This window comes from Mchenga conophoros, linkage group LG5 (genome assembly GCF_057382185.1).
Source record: "Mchenga conophoros isolate Kocher_MC1m ecotype Shallow Benthic linkage group LG5, M_conophoros_male_GT1.1, whole genome shotgun sequence".
Classification (NCBI taxonomy): Eukaryota; Metazoa; Chordata; class Actinopteri; order Cichliformes; family Cichlidae; genus Mchenga; species Mchenga conophoros.
In genome coordinates, this window is record NC_140530.1 from 13455565 (window position 1) to 13476829 (window position 21265).

Sequence of the window (21265 nt, forward strand, 5' to 3'; positions counted from 1 at the left end):
TATATATAAAATAAAGAGATGTAGAAAGTATCTTTAAGACTCTTTTTCAAAATCTACATTATAATAAATTCAGTGTTTTTTGGCCATTAAAATTCTTTATAGAACTGTGATAATATATTTTTGGGAATTTCTGCTTCCCTGTTGGCCAAACCTTGAAAAGAAGTGTCAGTGGCACTTCTTATCTGTATAAATAAAGGACAAAATCATGTTGCAAAAAACTGCTGCATCTTTTAACTTGACATGAATATTCTTTCTGGCTCACAATGACTTGATATTATTCATAAAGGATGTGTGTGACTGCTCATAGGTCAATAAGTCATTTACAACAGTTTAAATAAAGGCAAACACTTTTTGGCACAAACTGGGGTGCTTCACATGTAGGGCAAATGTGCAAACCAACACTCAGTCATGTTCAGTAAATATCAGGTGATGGGGCTCCTTCAATGACGTGACAGCATGGAAAAATATTTTGTTTACACAAGCACCAACTCACTAGGGTTTAGCTATGTCAGCTTTTTTCCACCCTTTAAGCACTAAGTTGGTCGTAGCATTAAGAAGGTTACTGATCACACTGCAAATGAAATATCACACAAGATGAAGACCGTTTAAAGATGATCTGTTGAATGCACTTCTCTAATGTATAATATAAATATATATCCTTCTTTGAGAGTTGTTTTTCCATAATAGGCAGTAATGATAACGTTAAAACTGTCAACAATACATACATAGATACATACTGGCATAAACAAAATTTTGTATGCAGCGGACATGCAGATTAGATTAAATGAGCCTGAATTGGATATTCTGTAGTCTCTTTTATCTATTTGCTTTCTCCAGCGACTCCTAATAACACATTTTCTGACGTGCTAGATGTTGAATTTTTTGCAGATTAATGCGAGATTGTTCTCCATACCTAATATGTTCATGTCTGTGACACATCAATTCAAAACATTTCGTTTTAAATGTATGGATCATTACAGGGTAATTTTTTTCAGGACTGCTTTTGTGTTTATGAAATTGTTTACTTTAAAAAATGAGAAACTATCAGAACAGACGATTTGACTGACATCTTCTTCTGTAAATTAAAAGAGACCACTAGATAAGACACCAAAGAAGTCTACAAAGACGATTGCACCCCAATGAGTTGCACTTCCTGTCTAATCTACCCGTCAGCACCAAGCCTTTTCCACATTTTATCTACTTCCTGTAAATCTATGCTTCCCGCATCTCTGTTTTTCAGTGCTGACATCCCTGAAGTGACGTGACTGACTAACATGTCCGAACAACACTCTGATGGCCTTTAGAGACAAAGTCCGTTTGACACCTGCACGTCCCGATAACACCCCCACATCAATCAACTGTTTCCTCACTCTATCAATCTCAATCTGTCTGACACCAGAAAGAGAATTTCACAGCACCCTCTGATAGCACATGGCATTTGTGCAGCGTTGATTGAACTTTGGGGACGTGAATGATTTAATCAAAATCTTAACCTTTGCTTTGGTTAACAGTTTAGGTTTTCTTATATTCATTTACAATAGCTAAAAGATTACGCCAAACATTGCGTCAAAATAGTGCAACATTGCCTGCACAAAGCAAGGTTCAGATTGCAAAATGTGGCTGGGGACATTTCTCAGTGATGACTAGTTAAATTGCACTTGTAGTGTTTTCTCCTAATAGCAACACAACACCGCAGTATCTCCTAGAAACCAAACTAACATAGGTAAACTTTTGTTTCGGCCAAGAGCTTTATCTGAAAATCATCATTACAGATTACATTACATTTTGGGATGTTCAGTAGTACATTTACAGGGCAGTATTACAGGTCTTATTAGCTTTTGTCTGCACAGCATGTCTGTGTAAAAATGTCGCACTATTACTTCAGCTAAGCAATAATCTGACCAACACATGACACATGCAATGTAATAAAGGAGACACTTGTGAACTTATTTCAAATGAACTGTAGTCCTTCTAGACAACTTATTGAGACGTGTGGGTGAAGATGTGTCACACGCTTGTAATGTGGGTTGGCATGGCAACCATGTGTCACAGCCTGCAGATTCCATTGGTTACTAACTTGTATAACTTGTAAGGCATCTCCTCATGTCACAAGTATTTGCTTTGTGTTTGCTGCATAACAGACTTCAGCTGAATGGACTATGAATATAATTCATCATTAAACTATTTCATTATTGTTCATTTTTTTATGTGCTTGAAATTTGATCTGTGGCTCTTAAAAAGTAACATGCTCATAAATCACTAAACAACCTAGAATATTGTTGCTGCCACTGAACCATGAGAGGGACAGGAAGTGCAGCTCAAGTCGTCACATCTATTTGCCACGCCTAATTGATTCGGGGCTGAACATTTGTGTGTTGAGGTGGCTCTACAGCCACCTCTGTGTCAACCTCCAGCTAAAAGCTCCTGCTTTCCGTCACTGCCTGTCTGTAGAGCTGGAAAAATAATTAGCTGACGAAACACGGCGGGACCTTTGACCTCATTTCGATGAACTCATTGTGCATATCTTTTTGGTAAACTGGTGTGAGTGTCCGCTCAGCGGAATAAGGAAAGGAGGAGGAGTAAGCTCACACCACTCACTGAAACACGCACACATCCCAGAGATAAAGGCAGAGGATGCAGAGAATCGATGACAACCAAGTCAAAGATTCAGTGATCTGTAATGAAACCATAATCCCCTGAAATAAACTGCCCAGCTTGCTCATATTCCTGCAGCTCTTCAAGTGTGTGTCCGCCTGAGTGTGCCTCTGTGGTCAGAGCAAACAGTGGTTGCTAGGTAAAGATGGATTATACTGCAGATCTGGTGCAGACCTGTTTGCACACTGCCAGATGACCAGACATATCAGTCATTATCAGCTCTGACAAGTTTAGAGCACAATGACTAACAAGCTCACTCTATAAAAAAAGAAAAAAGAAGGGAAAAAACAGTGTACACTGGAATGAATAAGTCCATTACTATAGTAGTGTTTTTATTTTCATGGTTCTTTTGTGGTTCTTTATTTATACAGTTTGTGTGCCATGCACTGCAGCTAAACAATTTCTATTATGTCCATAATCATGGTACTTTTGCCTCTGGGTCATTGCACCTAAATGCAATCAGAGCACACTAAAACAGATTTTCCATTAGTAAACAAACTCAACAGCATCTGTGGCTATATAACTGTTACAAATAGCTACCTGCAGTCAGTGGGGGCAGCATTGTATTTTTACATGGAAAAACTATTTTCTTTCTAGATTGTGCAAGACAACATTTACAACCCATATGCTGGTTTGGATTTGTTTTAATGTACCTCTGCATGTGTCACACCGTGACGACAGAATCTGAGGTTCACAGGATTTATATTAATTATAAATCTAGCAACTCTGATGATGCTTCACGCAATTATTAACGCCGTTCCACATAACAACAATTCTTTCTATAATACCAAATGTTGCATGGTTTGCCTCTTTTAAAAAAAAATGTATTGTTGCATTATCTTTGACAAAATCTGTAGATAATTTTAGGGACTCAACACTGTCCAGTGTATATGGATGTATTTTTGCCATATTTGCGTTTGATTTTATATTTACCAGACTAACAAATACAATGAACTCTGTAGCTCACAACTAGGGCTGCCACAAACGATTATTTTGATAGTCGACTTTTCACCGATTATTTAGTCGACTAATCAGATCATCATCCACTGGACGTAAAACGTACAGCTTATTGCACCAGCAGCATCTGCTCTATCATTAGCTTACAGCTTTAAGTGTTTAAGGTATGTGCTAACTAAAAATAAAGACATGCTAGTTTATTAAATTTTAATGAAGTTTGCAGATTGTTTAGGTGAAGTTTAATAAATTCAGCCGTCTGCTCCTTGCTATCTAAAATATAACAGGACACCAGAGTATGTTCTCCAGCATCTCACACTTCTGATAATCAGCTGTCTGCTTGATGTTTACTCAGCTGTGTAAGAACTATAACTTTAATCTCAGCCAAACAGATTTACTCAGGAACAAATAAAATACTGAAAAAAGCCAAACAATAACATTTTAAGTTATCTAAGTGACTCATACATCATGTTTGACCTGAGAAGCGAAAAACGATTTGCCGGGAGTCCGGTGTTCTCACGGGCTCTAGTGACCTAGCCCCCGGCTAGCTATCGAGCTAGTGGGTAACAGACGTCTCCGAAAACGTCGGAGCGCTTTTGAAAATATGTGGTGTCCTGATAAACTGAGCCGATATTTGAGGTTTACACAGCTACATTCTCGCCTGAAAATATGTTAAACGTTTATTTTGTGACCCAGAAAGAATAATAAGAGTAATATTAAAACTAACTAGCTGCCGCCATTGTTGACAACTGAGCTGGGCTGCGCTATGAATTCTGGGACAGAGCTACTTCTTCTTCGGGGTTTAACGGCAGCTGGCATCCTTGTACATGCAGTGCTGCCATCTTCTGTTTCAGTCCGTTATTACACTCTTAAATCCTACTACTTATTCCTGCGTCTTTTGTGATCTTACAAAGCTTCAAACTACGCCTCGACTATTAAATCAGTCGTTGACGATTTGACTAGTCGACTAATCGTGGCAGCCCCTCATGTGGCCAAATATACACATATAAAACAAATATTCAGAAAAAGACTATTTAAATCACAACTAATCAAAACTGCAAATAGACACTAAAAACATAACCAGACTAGAATCAACGCACAATAACCTTTAAATATTCTCACTTAATGGCAGCACTGTCAAAACCTTTGTATCATCTGGTTTAGATACAGGGTGAAAAAAACACAAATATGAGAATAATAAACATTTACATCCTGTGTGTGCTTATACCAGAAAGATGCTACTAATGTCACCTGTCTCTGAGCAGCACTGCTGTTTCTGTGACTCTCAGATCTTCAATAACTATCAGATTTCCTTAGAAGCAGTTTTATATAATATTTATGTAAAAATAATTATAATTATATACAAGAAGAAAGAATTAAACCACGTTATTGTCTCAGCAGCTTTAAATCAGAATATTGTACTATTGTGAGAGCAGTCTCTTATATTTAAAGTATAGCTTCCTTTTAGATTATGATTTCACTCTGCTGTCAATGGACTTACGAAATATGAAACATTATTACTGTTGTTTGACAGCCATGTCCACCTCCACCTGCTGCACTAAAGCTGTATCAGTCATTACGCTCTTATCGTGTAAGCTGAAATAACATAATGCTGAGCTAATAAATAATAAATTGTCTGGTTCCATAAATATAATGTTGGGATTTTGTCCTCAGTTAGTGGAAGAACCATTTCCCCCTTACGGGCAGCTCCGTGTTTGCTTTAGTTTTATCTCCTCGTTCTCTGACGTGAATCAGTGGTGTGGACGAGGAGCTGTCCGCGGTGCTGAAACCGCTTGCGTGTATGTGTGTGTTGGCAGAGTGGGATGTTTCGTGAACTGGGACAGATTTCCCTCATCCACGCTACGAGGTGCATCCAAAAGCACACGAATAATGGCACAAACAAATGCGTGTACGAGAGACTGCGAGGACATTTGGCTCATAAGGATAAGCCACCTTAAAGGGGATCACATAAGACTTCTGTTATTGTTGTTTTCTTCCCGGTGTCTCCTCTTTCTCCTCCTCCTTCTCTTCCTCTGGTTGGGGTGGGGGGGCACTGAGAGATATTTTTAGTCCGAGCCCCCCACCCCCACCACAGTTTGAGTTACATCCTCGGAGACTTGCGCTCACATCCCACCAAAGGTAGACGCCAAATTGACGTCAGAGCACCAGTAATTTGACGTGTGATCACCTCCCTCCTCCCCCTCCCCATCCCGACCACACGCACACCCATGCAGCGCACAAGCCATCCCTCCCCATCACCAGTATTTCCTCTCCTTGGCGGACCAATAACGCGCAGTTTCACTCTCCCTCCATCTCAGCCAGCGGTTTCTTCAAGAATAAACTAAAAAAGAAGAAGAAGATTTATTTATTATCACTGCACGGCGTTCATATCTGAGAATTCTGGCTGCTTATCCTGTCTTGGAGGGAATCAAAGCATCTTTGTAAATATTTTTCCTCTCTGGTTGAATTACCTCTGACATGGAAGTGAGATGTCGTCCGGTGGTGATGTGCTGTGTTTTTGCCGTTCTCTGCTCCGCGCTTCCCCGACAGTCTTCTTACGGGGACAGACAGTACCTGAACGAGTGGGCAGTGGAGATCCCGGGCGGGCTGTCCGCTGCGGAGGCGATCGCCAGAGAGCTGGACTACGAACTGGTCCGACAGGTAGGCACCAACGCCCAGCGGCAATATGCGTGAACGAGTCTAAAATTAACTGTGTATTGGCAGTTTCCGTATTTGGCAAGAAATGAAGGCAAACTGGAACCAGTACAGAATTGTTGCAGGCTCGTTTTCATGTAACAAACAGCTCATTTAACAGTTAGAAATCTGAAAGCAGTGAGTGAAAAGGTAATTAAACGTGGTGCCGACAGTACAGGCTGTGGGCTGTGCTCAAACAACAGACCAGCAGGATATAGCTCTGCCAGTTACTCTGGTTTTTCTTGGTAAAGCCATTAAAGTTGAAGCTTATTGGTTTAACGATAGCCCTAAAGCACACACTGCATTTTTCATTAGAGGAAAATTATTTAATCAAGCTATGACTCACTGTTTACATCCTTCTGGTAACCCATACCTGGGAGTCAGGGTTTTAATATCCCTGCTGTGTGCATCACTGCTTTTCCTGTTACTGGAGACTGACTAATGCAGACCTATGCAAACATATTACACTGAGTCTCAATTAGAAACTCAATTCATTAATTCTTAGTGATCCCCTGACTTTGAAAAGCAGCGGTCAATGATTAACTGATCTTCCGTGTGTAAATGTTATAAGCAGTGTTCATTTGTGCAGTTTCTCCTACGTGAATTCAGTATGTTAGTCTACACGTTTCCAAAGAAGTTTGAAATAATTGCATTCATCCTCATTGGAAATGACATGTGATTGGTTCAGCTGTGGAACAGACTACGAACAGTAATCAATAAAAGCTTTAACAACCTTAAAGATCAATGTAATGTATCCAAATGTGAGCTTTCATAGCTGTAGGCCCCTTTTCTGTAGGCACTGCATTTTATTTGCTTCCAGCTGTAAATATTAGAAACAAAAAGTGTAAATAGGCTGATTTCTAATGATGCAGTTGGTCACATGCTGTAAAATGAAATAAATGAATAAAATATCACTCCTATCGCACATCTTGTCTTCTCCTCGGCAGATCGGGGCCCTGGAAGACCATTTTTTGTTCAAGCACCGCAGCCATCCTCGCAGAATGAAACGCAGCGCCAGCCACATCACCAGGCAGCTGTCCGAGGATGATAGGGTGAGTGGATTGTCTCTCTCCTAGTCTAACCTTTAAAGACTGAAAAAAACAAAATCCAATGCCTTCATCTATCTGTGTATGTGTAGGTGTTGTGGGCTGAACAGCAGTATGAGAAACGGCGCAGCAAACGAGCATCCCTCAGGGAGTGCAGGGACTGCCCGGTGGACAAGCTTTTTGATGATCCCATGTGGAACCAGCAGTGGTACCTGGTGAGTTACACTGAATTAAGTCTCAAAGTATAAAACATTAAAACATTTTGTACTCACTAGAACTCTTTAAACGCCAGATCTAAGTCGGCAACCACACTTCAACTCACATTGTGTTGTGTACTTTGGGCTTGGTTTGGCCTTCTGTTTGCATGCACCCAGTCTGTCTACCCATGAGACATATATCCCAAAGCCCTGTGAGTGCTGGACAGCTCCCTACAGTTTCTGCTCTGTCCCCACAGAGCCCTTGTGCTTCGAGAGGGGGATTAATGCATAAATATATATGCAAAATTTGCACTCTCCGGTCTACAAAATGAACAGCAAACGCTTCCATTTGTTCCCATAACCTCTGCCCAAAGAGTAGAGGAAAAACATGACAACAGTGAAACAATAGCATGGTATCAAGCAGTTCTTGCCAAAAGAGCCATTTGCTTAATTGGTTACCCAGTCCCTCGTGGAGATGAGAGGGATGGAGAGACTATAATCCAGCGGGATGGTGTAGAGTAGAACATTAGGTCTCAATTTACCCTCAATTGGATGTTTTAGCCCTGTGAGGCCAAGTAGTAGCATACAACAGTAGCATGTCACAGCATCATATCCCTTTCCAGATCCATTACTACCATATTCATTTAAACCCTGAGCACAAACTGACCCCAACATCTTCATAGAGTTTGATCCATAAGTTCAGGACTTTTAGCATGGTTGAATGCAAAGTGCCTACTATTGCAGCTGCTTGGGTTTTTGTAAGCTTTTCAGGGCAAAACACAGCTTTTTTCTTGCCTCTTTTTTAAAAAGAGATGTCTGGCTTTTTTTTACAAAAATCATTCAAATTCTGATTAATTGAATTAATTTTAGCTGATCAATTGAGTCACTGCTTTTTCTCTTACCCAAAAGGAAAAATAATAACCCTTTTTTTTTTTCAGAGCGGTCCTTTTATCAGCAAAGTAGGTGAACACAAATGTCGCTGATCATAATAATTAACTGACCCTAACGCTTCTTTAAAGCGATCTGCAACACCTGCCTTACCTACGTCAAAATGGCTACATAACTGTGTGCGGCATATGTGCTGGTGTGTGAGTTTAAGGTGAAAGAAATAGAGAGCAAGGGATGTGCATTACGCTTAGCCCCGACTTTTTTGCACCTGCACTAACTGAACATGAGTCACACGCTTGTGCAGAATAAGAAAACAAATTGAGATGAATCATTTTTGCCGATGAGGGATGATGACACTAATGGAATTGGCCTTAAAGTGCCGCTTAGTGTATTTCCACATCAGCCTGTGTCTGTGCTGCTGCACGGCCCACAAGATATTCCTCCTCAAGCATCATGATTTATTCACTTCCTCCACTCAGCACGGACAAAAGCAGAGGTAGACAAAGCGATGGTCTCAGCCACTATAGTATAATATGTTTGGGTTTTTTTAGCTCTAGTGTATGCACACACAGACACACACACACACACACATAATAAGTAGATAATAAGCAAAGAAAAAAAGAGTGCTGAATGGTAATAGAAGGTTGCAGTGTGTGAGTAAAGCAAAGAGGTGCGACAGGTTACAAGACTCGATGATCACTGATGCTGGATTTGAGGTGGAGCTGTGTGACGGGGGCAGAGGCCAGCATAATGGCAGGGGAGGAGAGCTGGGATGAGTGTCGTTATCTATCGTGAGTGGGTGACTGCCTGAATTTAATCAGAGAGTGACTCATACTTGTAGCCTGAAATCCCCCCTGTTTGCGCGGGTGTGTGTGTGTGTGTGAGTGTGTATCCATGGCTGTACATGTGTCAGTCCACTTTAATTGTGCATCGAGGGATCTTTGTTCTGTGGTTTTAAGTCGCCACTCATTTGTTATATGTGCAGTGAGCGTGGAGAGACTTGAGAAAGCTGCTGCTGTGTTTACCATTAAAATCAATGCATTGCAGGTTACTGAAAGACCCCCTCAGCTGCTGTCAGCATCAACAAGTGAGTCATTTGGTCACACTGAGACAGGCGATGTGTAACTATGTGCTGTCTTGGGCGTACAAGCCGTTCTGACAAACTGCTGGTGAACAAATGTTATGTAAAAGTGTGACAGTTGTTGTGTATTTTCTCTGAGATTTGAGTTCTATTCATTGTCAGCTGCAACTGAGAGGATGGGGTGAAAACAGGGAACTGAGGTGGAAGTCGGGGAGGGAGGGGGGGGGAAAGGGAATATATCACAGGGATGAGTCACATCTTGGGGAAGCGTTCTGCAGTGTCTGTGCATAATGCACAAAGAGCAAAAGAGCAGAGTTCTTTTTTTAGGTTTAACTGTCTCCAGCTCTGAATCATGCTCTTCCCAAAGCAAACAGGCTTCAGCCCTGCTCCCTCTCCATCCACCCCCTGCTGATTTTCCATTTAAAACAGGCTTGATGCACTCCACACTGTGTAATGTTATACAGCCGCAGAGATGGATTTCTAAATATGCCGACAGGGGGATTGAATGTGTGTCGAGGCAGGAAAACCAGAAAAACTGTGGGCTGACACACACTTCATCTCCAGATATTGTTAGGCACTTTGAGGGTTAGGCTAATCAGCCGATTTGATGTTTTTGAAAACACAAAAGCCTGAATTATATGACCTTCCCATAGCAATCTGTTTTCAAGTGGCCCAGCAGTGAAAGTGAAGTGACAAAGGAAATGCCTCCAATTCGGTAATGAATTTCGGTAAAGGTCAGTGGAAGAACCAGGAGACTGGAGAACTTTGACTGACCGTTGCATGATAATGCTTTAACAGCCTGACTAAATGAAGTGGTCGTAGATATTTCCCACGTAATCTAACTTGAAATTACTCGTGTGTCATTTTGTGATGTCGTGCCTCTCTTCCAGCAAGACACGCGGACGTCCTCCTCGCTGCCGAAACTCGACCTGCACGTGATCCCCGTGTGGCAGAAAGGCATCACGGGGAAAGGAGTGGTCATCACCGTTCTCGATGACGGGCTGGAGTGGAACCACACAGACATCTACTCCAACTACGTAAGACACCGTTTCCATGGAGACAGCCTCCGTAGTCTGGGTCTGTCGTTTCCATAGCAATGCTGCTGGTGACACCTTGCAAGACGACTCATAAAGGCAGTATTAAATCATCTATATGATAATGCCTACCTCAGAGGAGCTTTATGAGCTTTCATTTCTAGACCCGAAATGGGCGTTTAACTGTAATGATGATTTCACTGCGAATGACTGCACTCCTAGCGAACAAGGATGCAAAATTTGAAAACATTTGTTGTTCCTCCGTGAATGTTTTGACTGTCTCGTAATTATGAGCCGATGAGACTGAGGGCGACTGAAAAGAAGCTCAAAGAGACGTTTCAGTTTGGCATAGTTTCTCTTGTTGAGAAAAACTCTAAAGGCTCCATCTGTGGTTTGGTTTCAAACAGTGCCGTTGCTGTCAGAAGCGAGCAGAAAGCAAGAGAATGAAGGCGGAAGAGACAGGGATTGAGCAAGAGAAGAAGAGAAATGATGTGTGACAGGGGTCATCCACAGGCCTGATGGAAAAGACTCCCACTGTAATCAAGTTAACACTGGTTAATCAACTAGGGCCAATCAAGTGAGACACTCATCCTCAGCGATCAGGGCATATGAGTGGCATGCATTTTCATTTACTTAATGGCAGTCCATTTAAAGATGACAGTCACGGCCATTAAGTTGATGTTAAAGCTGCTGCTGAGAACCAGAAACTGAAAAGAAGCTAAAACAGCTCTGTTTGACTTCCCTTTCAGCTAGAGGATCATTTCTATGATTGACTGCGCTTGTAATGCAGGAGAATGACAGGAATGAGAAAAATGGAGAGCAGATATATCTTGCTATAAATAAAAAGGGCAGTTTGTAAATTCATGCCGCAACCTCCTGCCAAGAGCAATAATTCAGTATGTGTGGTTTCACTGTTTGACCACAACACCTCTTTTCTCTGAACGCAATCATATGTGTTACCATGACAGGAGGTAGGCCATGGCGAATCTGTGTTTGAAGCGTGTGTCGTCACTGGCGTGAACCGACCTCATCCCATCTTTTCAGAAACGCCCCCTGACTGTTGTGTTCCCTTGTCACTTTTTCCAGGATCCAGCAGCCAGCTATGATTTCAATGACAATGATCCCGACCCTTTCCCCAGATATGACTCCACTAATGAAAACAAGTAAGTTAATGGCACTGGTATTCTCACTGCTTCATCTGTCTTTCCTTTGTTTTTTTAACAAAATAGGACTAACTCTTCCTCCTGTCACAACCTGGCTTGTAGAGCCGGGACAAAAAGATGGACACACCGTTTGCCAATTTAAACATTATCAGTTACAACAACTGAAATACAAGCTAATGAGGTGTGTAAATCAACAGGATCAGTGGGGTAGGGTGTGCATGTATGAAAAGATATTGCAAGTGTTGTAAATTTAGTAAATAACCAAAAATGAAAGAAAAACAAGTGCAGCGCACAAGCGGGAGTTGAGAGAGTGCCAGATTTATAGTCTGGAAACACAAGGTCCAGGTGTAGCAAAGACTTGAAACACATGAGAAAAGACTGAAAACAAGGGGCAGGGGTCGTCATACGTAGTTTAGCAGTGTAAATCCTTTCCATAAACAGAGTGTTTCTGCAGTAGCTTCAGATAACGGCAAGAAAATTGAAAAACAGCACTCACGTTGGACTCACTTTACTCCTGTTTAGGTTAACAATCCTCCCTCTGCCAGCTGCCGCACACGCATGCACATCCACACACTTTATCCTCTGCCAGCAACCCCGAGCTCCTTTGTTATCAGAATACTCCACTCCAGTTCAAAGCCTCCTGGATGAATTGGAGCCAGTCAAACAAAAACACCTCTGTTTTAGCCTCTGCTCTAAATATGAAATTCAATGAGATAAGTTATGTAACTAAACAAGGTAGTGGGTAATGAGTGTTGTTAATTAATTGTGTTTTTCTTCTCAGGCATGGCACTAGGTGTGCTGGGGAGATTGCAATGCGGGCAGACAACAATAAATGTGGGGTTGGAGTGGCCTACAACTCTAAAGTTGGAGGTAAGAGGTTTAGTTTCCCTTTTTTTAGATCCACAGTAGACAGATATTTAGGGGAAGGAGGGAGGGGAAATTTATAGATTTATAGATTTATAGCTAGACTGTTGTAGATCTCTCCTCTAAGAGAGGGGACAAGGCTCATGAGTGCCAAGAGTAAATGATGATATTTGTTCTCTATTCAGGATTAAAACATCACTCTTCCCTTTTAAAATCCCATTTGGGCTTTTTTTTTCTTTAGATTTCCTGATGTTGACACTCTGCTGAGAGATGATTGAGGATTTTTGTCCAATGACAAAAACATTTTGACCCAGGTTTAATTATTCATATATTTATTATAAGCCACCTCTTACAGCATCTTTGTCTTTGTGTGTAAAACAGATATTAACCCAAATGTTAAAAATATACCACGTTAAGAATCTCAACAAAGTTGGAACACATGTACCACTGTGAAGCAATCCCGTCCTCTTTTAATGTTCTTCTTAATGTTCTTAGTCAGGATGCAAAAGAGCAGAAATGGCCGGGTTTTTTTTTCAGTACTCTGGCTGCTATCCTGGGATTTTTGTTGTTTTGGTTTTATTTTAAGCATGTGTGGAGGAAAGACTTCCTGATGGAGGCCTGATTTTGATACCAGATGGTTACATAATGTCAATCTACAAAATTACTCAGCTCCAATCCACTGAAACAATGATCTGCATATTATGGCTCAAAAAATATGAATGGGCAGCAGCAACATCATCTTTAAAATCTAAAGAGAAGAGTTTTATTCATAGCAAATTAATTAAAGTCTTTGACTTTTCTTTCTTTGTTTTAATTAAACCATAATGAATAGTCAGTAACTGACAGTAAGCCCAAGAGTCTGGACACCGCTCTGACCTTCCCGTCTCACTCTGCTCAGGGATTCGTATGCTGGACGGGATTGTGACCGATGCCATCGAGGCGAGCTCTATTGGGTTCAATCCGGAACACGTGGACATTTACAGTGCCAGCTGGGGACCAAATGATGACGGCAAGACAGTGGAGGGCCCTGGTCGTCTGGCGCAGAAAGCTTTTGAATATGGCATTCAGAAGGTATATGATCCAACTGGGAGCTTTGAAACACATTTGGCATTCCTAATAGGAGCTGCTATGTGCAGCAGAAAGGAAGTGTGATTGGAAAAAATCAATATGGACAACATAATTCGTTCCTGAGAATAAAACTGCTAATGACAAAGTGCCATGACTTCCAGTTTATTAGCAAAGATTGGCAGCGGACAGCACTGATTTACTCTCAGACTGCTTTTGTCAAAATAAGACAAAAACTTTTCACATGAAATTTATTACACCCTACACCTCTAAATAATTCATTAAATGCCAACATTTATATATTAGTGTGTAATCCTATATGACAGCATTACAGTGTTTGTACAGTGTCTTATTAGGAGTATAAGCTACAGGGCAATATCTGATAGCACAAACCCAAGCTGTGCTTGCTTTTGTCTTTCATGCCTTCTGTAGGGCCGTGGTGGAAAAGGCTCTATCTTTGTTTGGGCATCGGGGAACGGCGGCCGCCAGGGTGATAACTGTGACTGTGACGGCTACACAGACAGCATCTACACTATCTCAATCAGCAGTGCCTCCCAGCAGGGCCTGTCCCCGTGGTACGCTGAGAAGTGCTCCTCCACTCTGGCTACGGCGTACAGCAGTGGAGACTACACTGACCAGAGGATCGTATGTAACCATGTCTGTTTGTGTCACATGTAAGGTTAGATTGTGGCATGATTTTCGTTTTAACGTCATTTGTTGCCTGCTTGGTTTTCAGACCAGTGCCGATCTCCATAATGAGTGCACTCAGACTCACACTGGAACTTCAGCTTCTGCCCCGCTGGCTGCTGGAATATTTGCCCTGGCACTGGAACAAAAGTATGATCTAAAATTTGAACTCATTTAAAATATATTCATGCCATTGACAGTTTAAGTATTATTAAATGCTGACTGATCTCACTACTCAGTCCTGACCTTACCTGGAGAGACCTGCAGCACATCGTGGTCTGGACATCAGAGTTTGATCCTTTGGCCAATAACCCCGGCTGGAAGAGGAACGGAGCAGGGCTGATGGTCAACAGCCGCTTTGGGTTTGGCCTTCTCAACGCCAAAGCCTTGGTGGACCTAGCTGACCCGGCCACTTGGAAGCATGTGCCAGAGAAGAAGCAATGTATAGTCAGAGATGATTCTTTTCAGCCAAGGTGTGTAAAATTTTACAGCTGCTGCTCCATTTGTCTGCATGGTGTTAGTTTTATTTCATGTTGTAATTTATTTTTTTTAATTATTAATGGCAACAAAAGGACAAGATTTTTTGATCAAATGATGCATGATGATACTAGCTGTATGACACGTGCACATTGTCACTAATATATCCCGGACATGATCGTGATTAAGTCCACCACACAATCCAACAATCATTTTCAGTATCTAATTTTAGATATACAGAGAGAAAGCTTGTTCCCTTTTGTCCTGACATGTTGATTCCAGCAGAGCAAACAGACAAACCCATCTGTGTTATTAAAGACACATCTGTTACTTGTTGATTCGAGTCATGAGAATATTAAGTCTTAAGCCTGAGCGCAGGAGATTTCTTTGCAATGAAAACGCACGAAAGCCACAGTCATTTAAATTTTATGCCAGCCTTTACCTTTACGTTTACCTGTTTGTTGAGCATTGGCATTAAGTATTCAAATACATAAGCTACCAGCCATGGAGAAAGTAAAAAAAAAAAAACACCTTCCTTTCCCTCTATCTCACTAGATGTCATCTTTATATTAACAAGAAATCGAAGAAAATTGATCCGTCATTGAAACTTTTAAGAGCATATTGGAAAGACTGACAGGCAGCCGAGGTCAGCTGAGCTGTGTCTTCCTGAAAGTGTCTGTTCTGCAATTTGCTTTGGATTATAGGACTCAATAGCACCCAGTTTCCCCATTACCGCCCAACATCCATGTTTAATCCCGGGGATTTGGCTTTACATTTCCGTCAATGCTTAGTGGGCTACAACCCCCCCTCCAGCTTTATGCCAGCTTGAACACGGAAATCCTTTCATTCATGTCTGGGAGAGATGGGGATTAGATTTTTTATTTTTTTTATGCAAATAAACGAGCAGAGGTTTCAAATGCCTCATATGCATTTTATATGTGCATATATATATGTGTCTGAACTAACTATAAACTGATATGCAAGCTGTGCAACTAAAGTAGTGCAGGATTTTGTTGTTGTTGTTGTTGTTGTTGTCGTTTTGCTTGTTTTAGCTGAGTTACCTGCAAAAATGAGAAAATGTCACGTATGATCAATTTTTGTCGTCATGAGGAGCTGTTTTCTGCCTGCTGTTTCACTGCTATTTTAATGCATCCCGCAGGGAGCTAAAAGCAACGGGGGAGATCACTATAGAGATTCCAACTAAAGCCTGTGCAGGCCAAGAGAACGCGGTCCGCTCACTGGAGCATGTGCAGGTGGAGGCGAGCATTGAATATACCAGGAGGGGGGACCTACACATCACACTCACCTCTCCAGCTGGTTAGAGACACGCACACAAACACAAATAACACACGCGAGCGAAATGACAAAGCTCTCAAATAATCCCTTTTGGCTTTTCCCTCAGGGACCAGTACAGTGCTGCTGGCAGAGAGAGAGAGGGACACATCCTCTAACGGCTTCAGAAACTGGGACTTCATGTCCGTCCACACATGGGGGGAGGACCCTGCTGGTACATGGACCCTAAAAATCACAGATACTGTGAGTTAAGAATGTATATATATATATATATATATACTTATATATGTTGTGATGAAAATCTTCTTTCTACATGTATTCCCAATACAAATTCCACTCTCTACTATAAGTAAAATTAAGTCTTTTTTATATATTATATATATTTTTCAAACCTTACCCAGTCCGGCCGCATGGAGAACAAGGGTCGGATTTTGAACTGGAAGCTGATCCTTCATGGAACATCAGAAAAACCGGAGCACATGAAGAAACCTCGAGTGTACATTCCTTACAATGCCGTGCAGAACGACCGCCGTGGTGTAGAACATATGGATGACATGATGGAGGTGAGTGCAAGTCCAACATAAATTAAAACTGCAGGTGAATCCCTACGAAGGTTTGGATGCTAGACGATTGACAGACAGTAATAAGTGCACAAAGGAACAGATCAAAGCATCCATTTAAGATCAACTTGAGTCGAAAGCGCGAAGTTTAAACTATGTACCAGTTTTTAATTCTAATAGTGATTGGCAGCTTGATGCATATAAATCCTACACCACAGAATCGGTTCAAAGCCAACACGATAACCGTGCTTATGTTGTCTATTTGGTCGACAAATCTTAGTGTAACAAACACAGAAGCTTTTCAGATGTTTGATGATGTAGTAATGATCCTGTTAACTATGTAAAAGAATCCATGCAAAAACAAGAAATGTTCTGAATCCCAGTCAGTGTTACATTTCACATAATCTCAAAAGATGTGTGGGAATTGAGCATTAGACTAAGTTTGAGAGCAATTGTTGGTGCTGCTCTCCCAGCAGCGCGGGGCAGCATTAGATTAGGGTTAGCACATTTGATAACTTAGACCTCAGAGGGTTAAACGATAAGGAGATGACAGGAACCTTGTTTAGATCTGATAACAGATGTTGTTTTATTTCAGCTAGCCTGTCTACATCTGCAAAGCAGTGATACAGGGATCTTGTCCATAGAAACGATTTTTAAACATATTTTACGACCCACAAGAATCAAAACCAAACTTTAGACCTCCTCATTGGATTATTCTGGTATCACTGTGAGTGTGCCAAACTAATGGCTAGCCTCCTTTCTCTCTTTGTGTCTGCTGTTACAGGAACCAACACAGGCCCAACCTCAGAAGACTGAGAATGCCCAAGCCTCTCCTAATAACTCAGAGAAGGAGATCAAAAAACCCTCAAATTCACCCTTCTCCCCCTCCCTTGCTCTGCTGCGTCTCCTGCAGACGGCCTTCAACCGGCAGACCCCAGCGCTGCAGCAGTCTGAGCCCATTGCCAAGGCCTGGAGGAAGCAGCAGCAGCTGGGCCAGAGCTTCTCTCCCCCTGCTACGAGACTCCCGCCTCAGAAGCTGTACCAGGCTCTGGACATGATCAACAAGTACCGGAGCCCTGAGGACAGTGTCTACAGTGACTACAGTGACGGCTTCTACAGCACCAAGCCGTACAGGCACAGAGATGACCGTCTGCTCCAGGCCCTGTTTGAGATGCTCGACGATGCCCGCAAGTGAAAGTCTAACAGAGCAGTGAGGAGATCTAAGTGGAAGAGACTGTTGGTTTGGGAGCTGTGGAACAAGGTGAAACGAAGAAGGCTGAGACCAGGCACTGGGAGAGGAGGAGGAAAAAAGATACAGAAAAAGAGAGAACACTTCCTGTTCTGTTGTTCCCCCCAAAATGCTGCATATCTGACCTATTAACCTTCACTTGCCAATCACCTTTTGTAAACAGATATTTAAATTCCTTCATTCAGTGCATAATGTCCAAATGTGATTCAAAGCATCTGCTTTATCTCCATGTAGTGAAAGTAAAAAAAATCATTTACACCAGACGAAAAGTGGAGTTGGTGGTGGTGATGGGGTTGACGGTGGCCTTTTCTCTCATCTCTTTACTGCCTGCTGAAGCATGCCACCTTTAGAATCTAAGTTTTGTAATAGTAGCTATATATTATCTATATATTATTCAGAGACATGGATTGTAATATGGATTTGTAATTACATCAAAAATCTTGACATTCTGATTCAAAAATCCCATTTCTACAGACTTTTTTTGGCATTGTCCAAAGTTTATGTCAATATGTTTCTCACTACAAATTTATTTGCTGTAGGGGACAAATTGATCCTAATTCAAATCAACATGAATTTAAGAGTGAAATTAAATTTGAATTCGATTAGTCATTTGAAAAGGTTTAAAAGTGTTGACTAAAGATTTATTCTCAGGGTGTCAGCGAACCTCAACAGAGGACTTTTCAAAGTATTTAGAGAAATATATTTAGTGTGACAGATTATTTAGTGTAAAATGATACAGATGACACGATAATACAGACGAAACATTAAAACTAGAAAAGATTATGATAGCAACAAATGACTGAAAGAGCACTGGAAATCTTTTCAGTTGGAGCGAATTACAGATTAATCTTCTTGTGCAATTTGTTTAATTTTGTATGAGTATAATGCTGCATTAAATTAAATATTTTTCTATGGATACCTTATAGGTTATGAAACAATATATAGAGTCTCAAACTATTTATTTTCTCGTGACACAGTTCAGTAAAGTCAGTGTAGTTATAATCACTGCAAATGAGCACTGCCAAAAATCCTGCTCTTACAAAGAAGCTCCTGTGCAAAAAGCTCTTTAATCAGAATTTGTAATATGCCATCTATAAACAGTTCTGTGAATCCTGGACACAATTTTTTTTTTTTTTTTTTTGCATTATTATTTGCAAATAAACCACTTCTCTGGTGTTGTTTGATTTTAATCAGTCTATTGACTGACCAAAAGCTGTGTAGAGTAGGGGCTCTGCAGTACAACTCTTAAGCACATTCATGTTGAACGCCTTAAAATATGCTGTAACACATGTGCATACTCATCTCTATGTGATGTAGGTTGGTTTAGAGATGCTAGTGTAAGTGTTTATGACATAAATAGCTATGAAGTTCTTATGCAGAGTCCCTACCCTCCAGCTTGGAGCTGCCCGCCCCCACTGCTCTGCCAGCACAGTGACAGGAAAACAACAATGTTTGGAAAAACGCTTTACATGCACCCTGTAATTTAGCCATTCTTTAGTGTAGTCCATGCTGTTTCCTTTATGTTTTAGTTTCTGGCTGAGACTTCAGGCCAGAGTTGTTTACACAAACCAATGTTATGTTGTGATATCTGTATGGGTGTACAAAAAATTATTATTATTTATCTTAATAAACTGCAAAGTGACTTCTTGTGTGTGTTTGAGTCTCTGGCAATAGGTTAGGGCCACCTTGCTAATACTGAGTTGGATCTCCCTTTTTCTTTCTGCACTGCTGTAATTCAACAAGGTGCTGCAAAGATTCCTCACAGATTTTTAGTCCATATTGACATGAGAGCATCACACAGTTGCTGCAGACTTGTTGGCTGCACATCCATCATGTGGCTCTTCCATTCCACCGCATCCCAAAGGTCTTCTATTGGTGACCAATGGACTTTTGAGACAACCTGGGTACAATAAAGTCATGCTCCAAAAACTAGTTTGAATTTTTTAAAGGTTTGTGACATGGTGCATTATCCTGCTGAATGCAGATGACTACACTGTGGTCATAAAGACACGATAACTGAAGGAAACGGTTTCCAAGGCCTAATCCGTGGATCGACTTCCTTCGAGGCGTGGACGTCTATCAGCAGAGAATGTACCTTCACCTATCAGCAGAGAATGTCCCTTAGTCTGTAACACAGTCAAATATATTCTCAAGTAATATTCAAGCATGCCATTCAGCGTGTTAGTACGAGCTCGGGAGCAGCTTGGGAGAACAAGAAAACAGAGACTGCTTCAGGTTGTCTTCCCAAATTGACTCAACTTTATTCACAAGTACAACAGTTTATATAGAGGGTAAAATTCATGAGACAGCAGATTTATCAGTTTAAACCAGTACAGACCAAGATAAGGGAGCGTCTTCCTGCCCTTGGGTGAAGAAGCATCCTTTGTGTAGTTTATTAGTTCAGCTACAATTGTGATTATCTCAGCGACATATTTTCAAGGCACAAAACGAAGAGTTCTTTCATTAGTGAAATCTGAAACAAACCATTTGGCCTTCAACAGGCGTCTAAAAGATTAAGAAACTAATGTAGCTGAGGGAGTGATCTCTGTGGTATTTCAACCTTGTACCAGCCTGTGATTCTCACACATCAATTCTTGGGTCAAAGAGAAAAATAACTAAAACAAAGGGGCCTTATTGAATGACAGAGTTTTCCTGCATAATGTCACTATAAAACAATATCCAGTAAATGCTACCATGGTACTAAAATACCTAACAGTTCCACTCTTTTTTTATTATTATTTTTTTTAAAAAAATAATAACTCAAATAGAAAGGAAAAATCACAAATGTAATAACATAATATAAAAAGCAAATCATAAAATGTAATAGTTCACAACCTAATGTTCAATATACACATCAGGAACATCATTGGTAACATCTGGCACATCCTCAGGATCAATTTGTGCTAATTGCAAATACATTGAAGTAGCTGTACTAGTAGCTATATGGGTTATCATTGAAAATGTGGCTTGCAGAAATTTGAACAGGGTTGCACTTTACAATACAAAATAGTAAATAAAAATCCTAAGGTTAATGCAGTAGATATGATTAATAACCTAAATATATAAAAAAGACAGTTCTTTAGTCGTCTCCTGGCCTGGTCCCAGGTTCGAGAGACACCGTATAAGCGTCGTGTGATGACAATGGGCATTTCATTTTCTCCATTATCAGGATGAAACGAGTCTATCTTTATCAGGTTAGACATTGTGTGGTACTCTAGGCTTTCTGTTCCTGCTGGATGTTCGAGTACCTTGTTGTTGTTCCTTCAGGCGTTGTGTGTTAATCAGTGATTGTGTGTGTGTAGGTGTATTGAATCCGGGCGCTGGCTCGCCGGAGACGTCATCTACTTGATCCGACGCC

General features: G+C 41.0%; 1 protein-coding gene across 1 annotated transcript; it reads left to right on the forward strand.

Moving 5' to 3' along the window:
* The first annotated feature begins 5845 nt into the window (after nucleotides 1-5845).
* Nucleotides 5846-19549, forward strand: pcsk1 (proprotein convertase subtilisin/kexin type 1). The gene is made up of 14 exons (XM_085273424.1): nucleotides 5846-6270; nucleotides 7251-7355; nucleotides 7442-7564; nucleotides 10406-10552; nucleotides 11636-11712; nucleotides 12494-12582; nucleotides 13475-13647; nucleotides 14074-14286; nucleotides 14378-14478; nucleotides 14568-14801; nucleotides 15965-16122; nucleotides 16208-16341; nucleotides 16500-16661; nucleotides 17443-19549. Exons 1-14 carry the CDS (start codon nucleotides 6088-6090, stop codon nucleotides 17851-17853), a joined length of 2310 nt encoding a protein of 769 aa, XP_085129550.1. The 5' UTR covers nucleotides 5846-6087; the 3' UTR covers nucleotides 17854-19549.
* Nucleotides 19550-21265: the final 1716 nt, after the last annotated feature.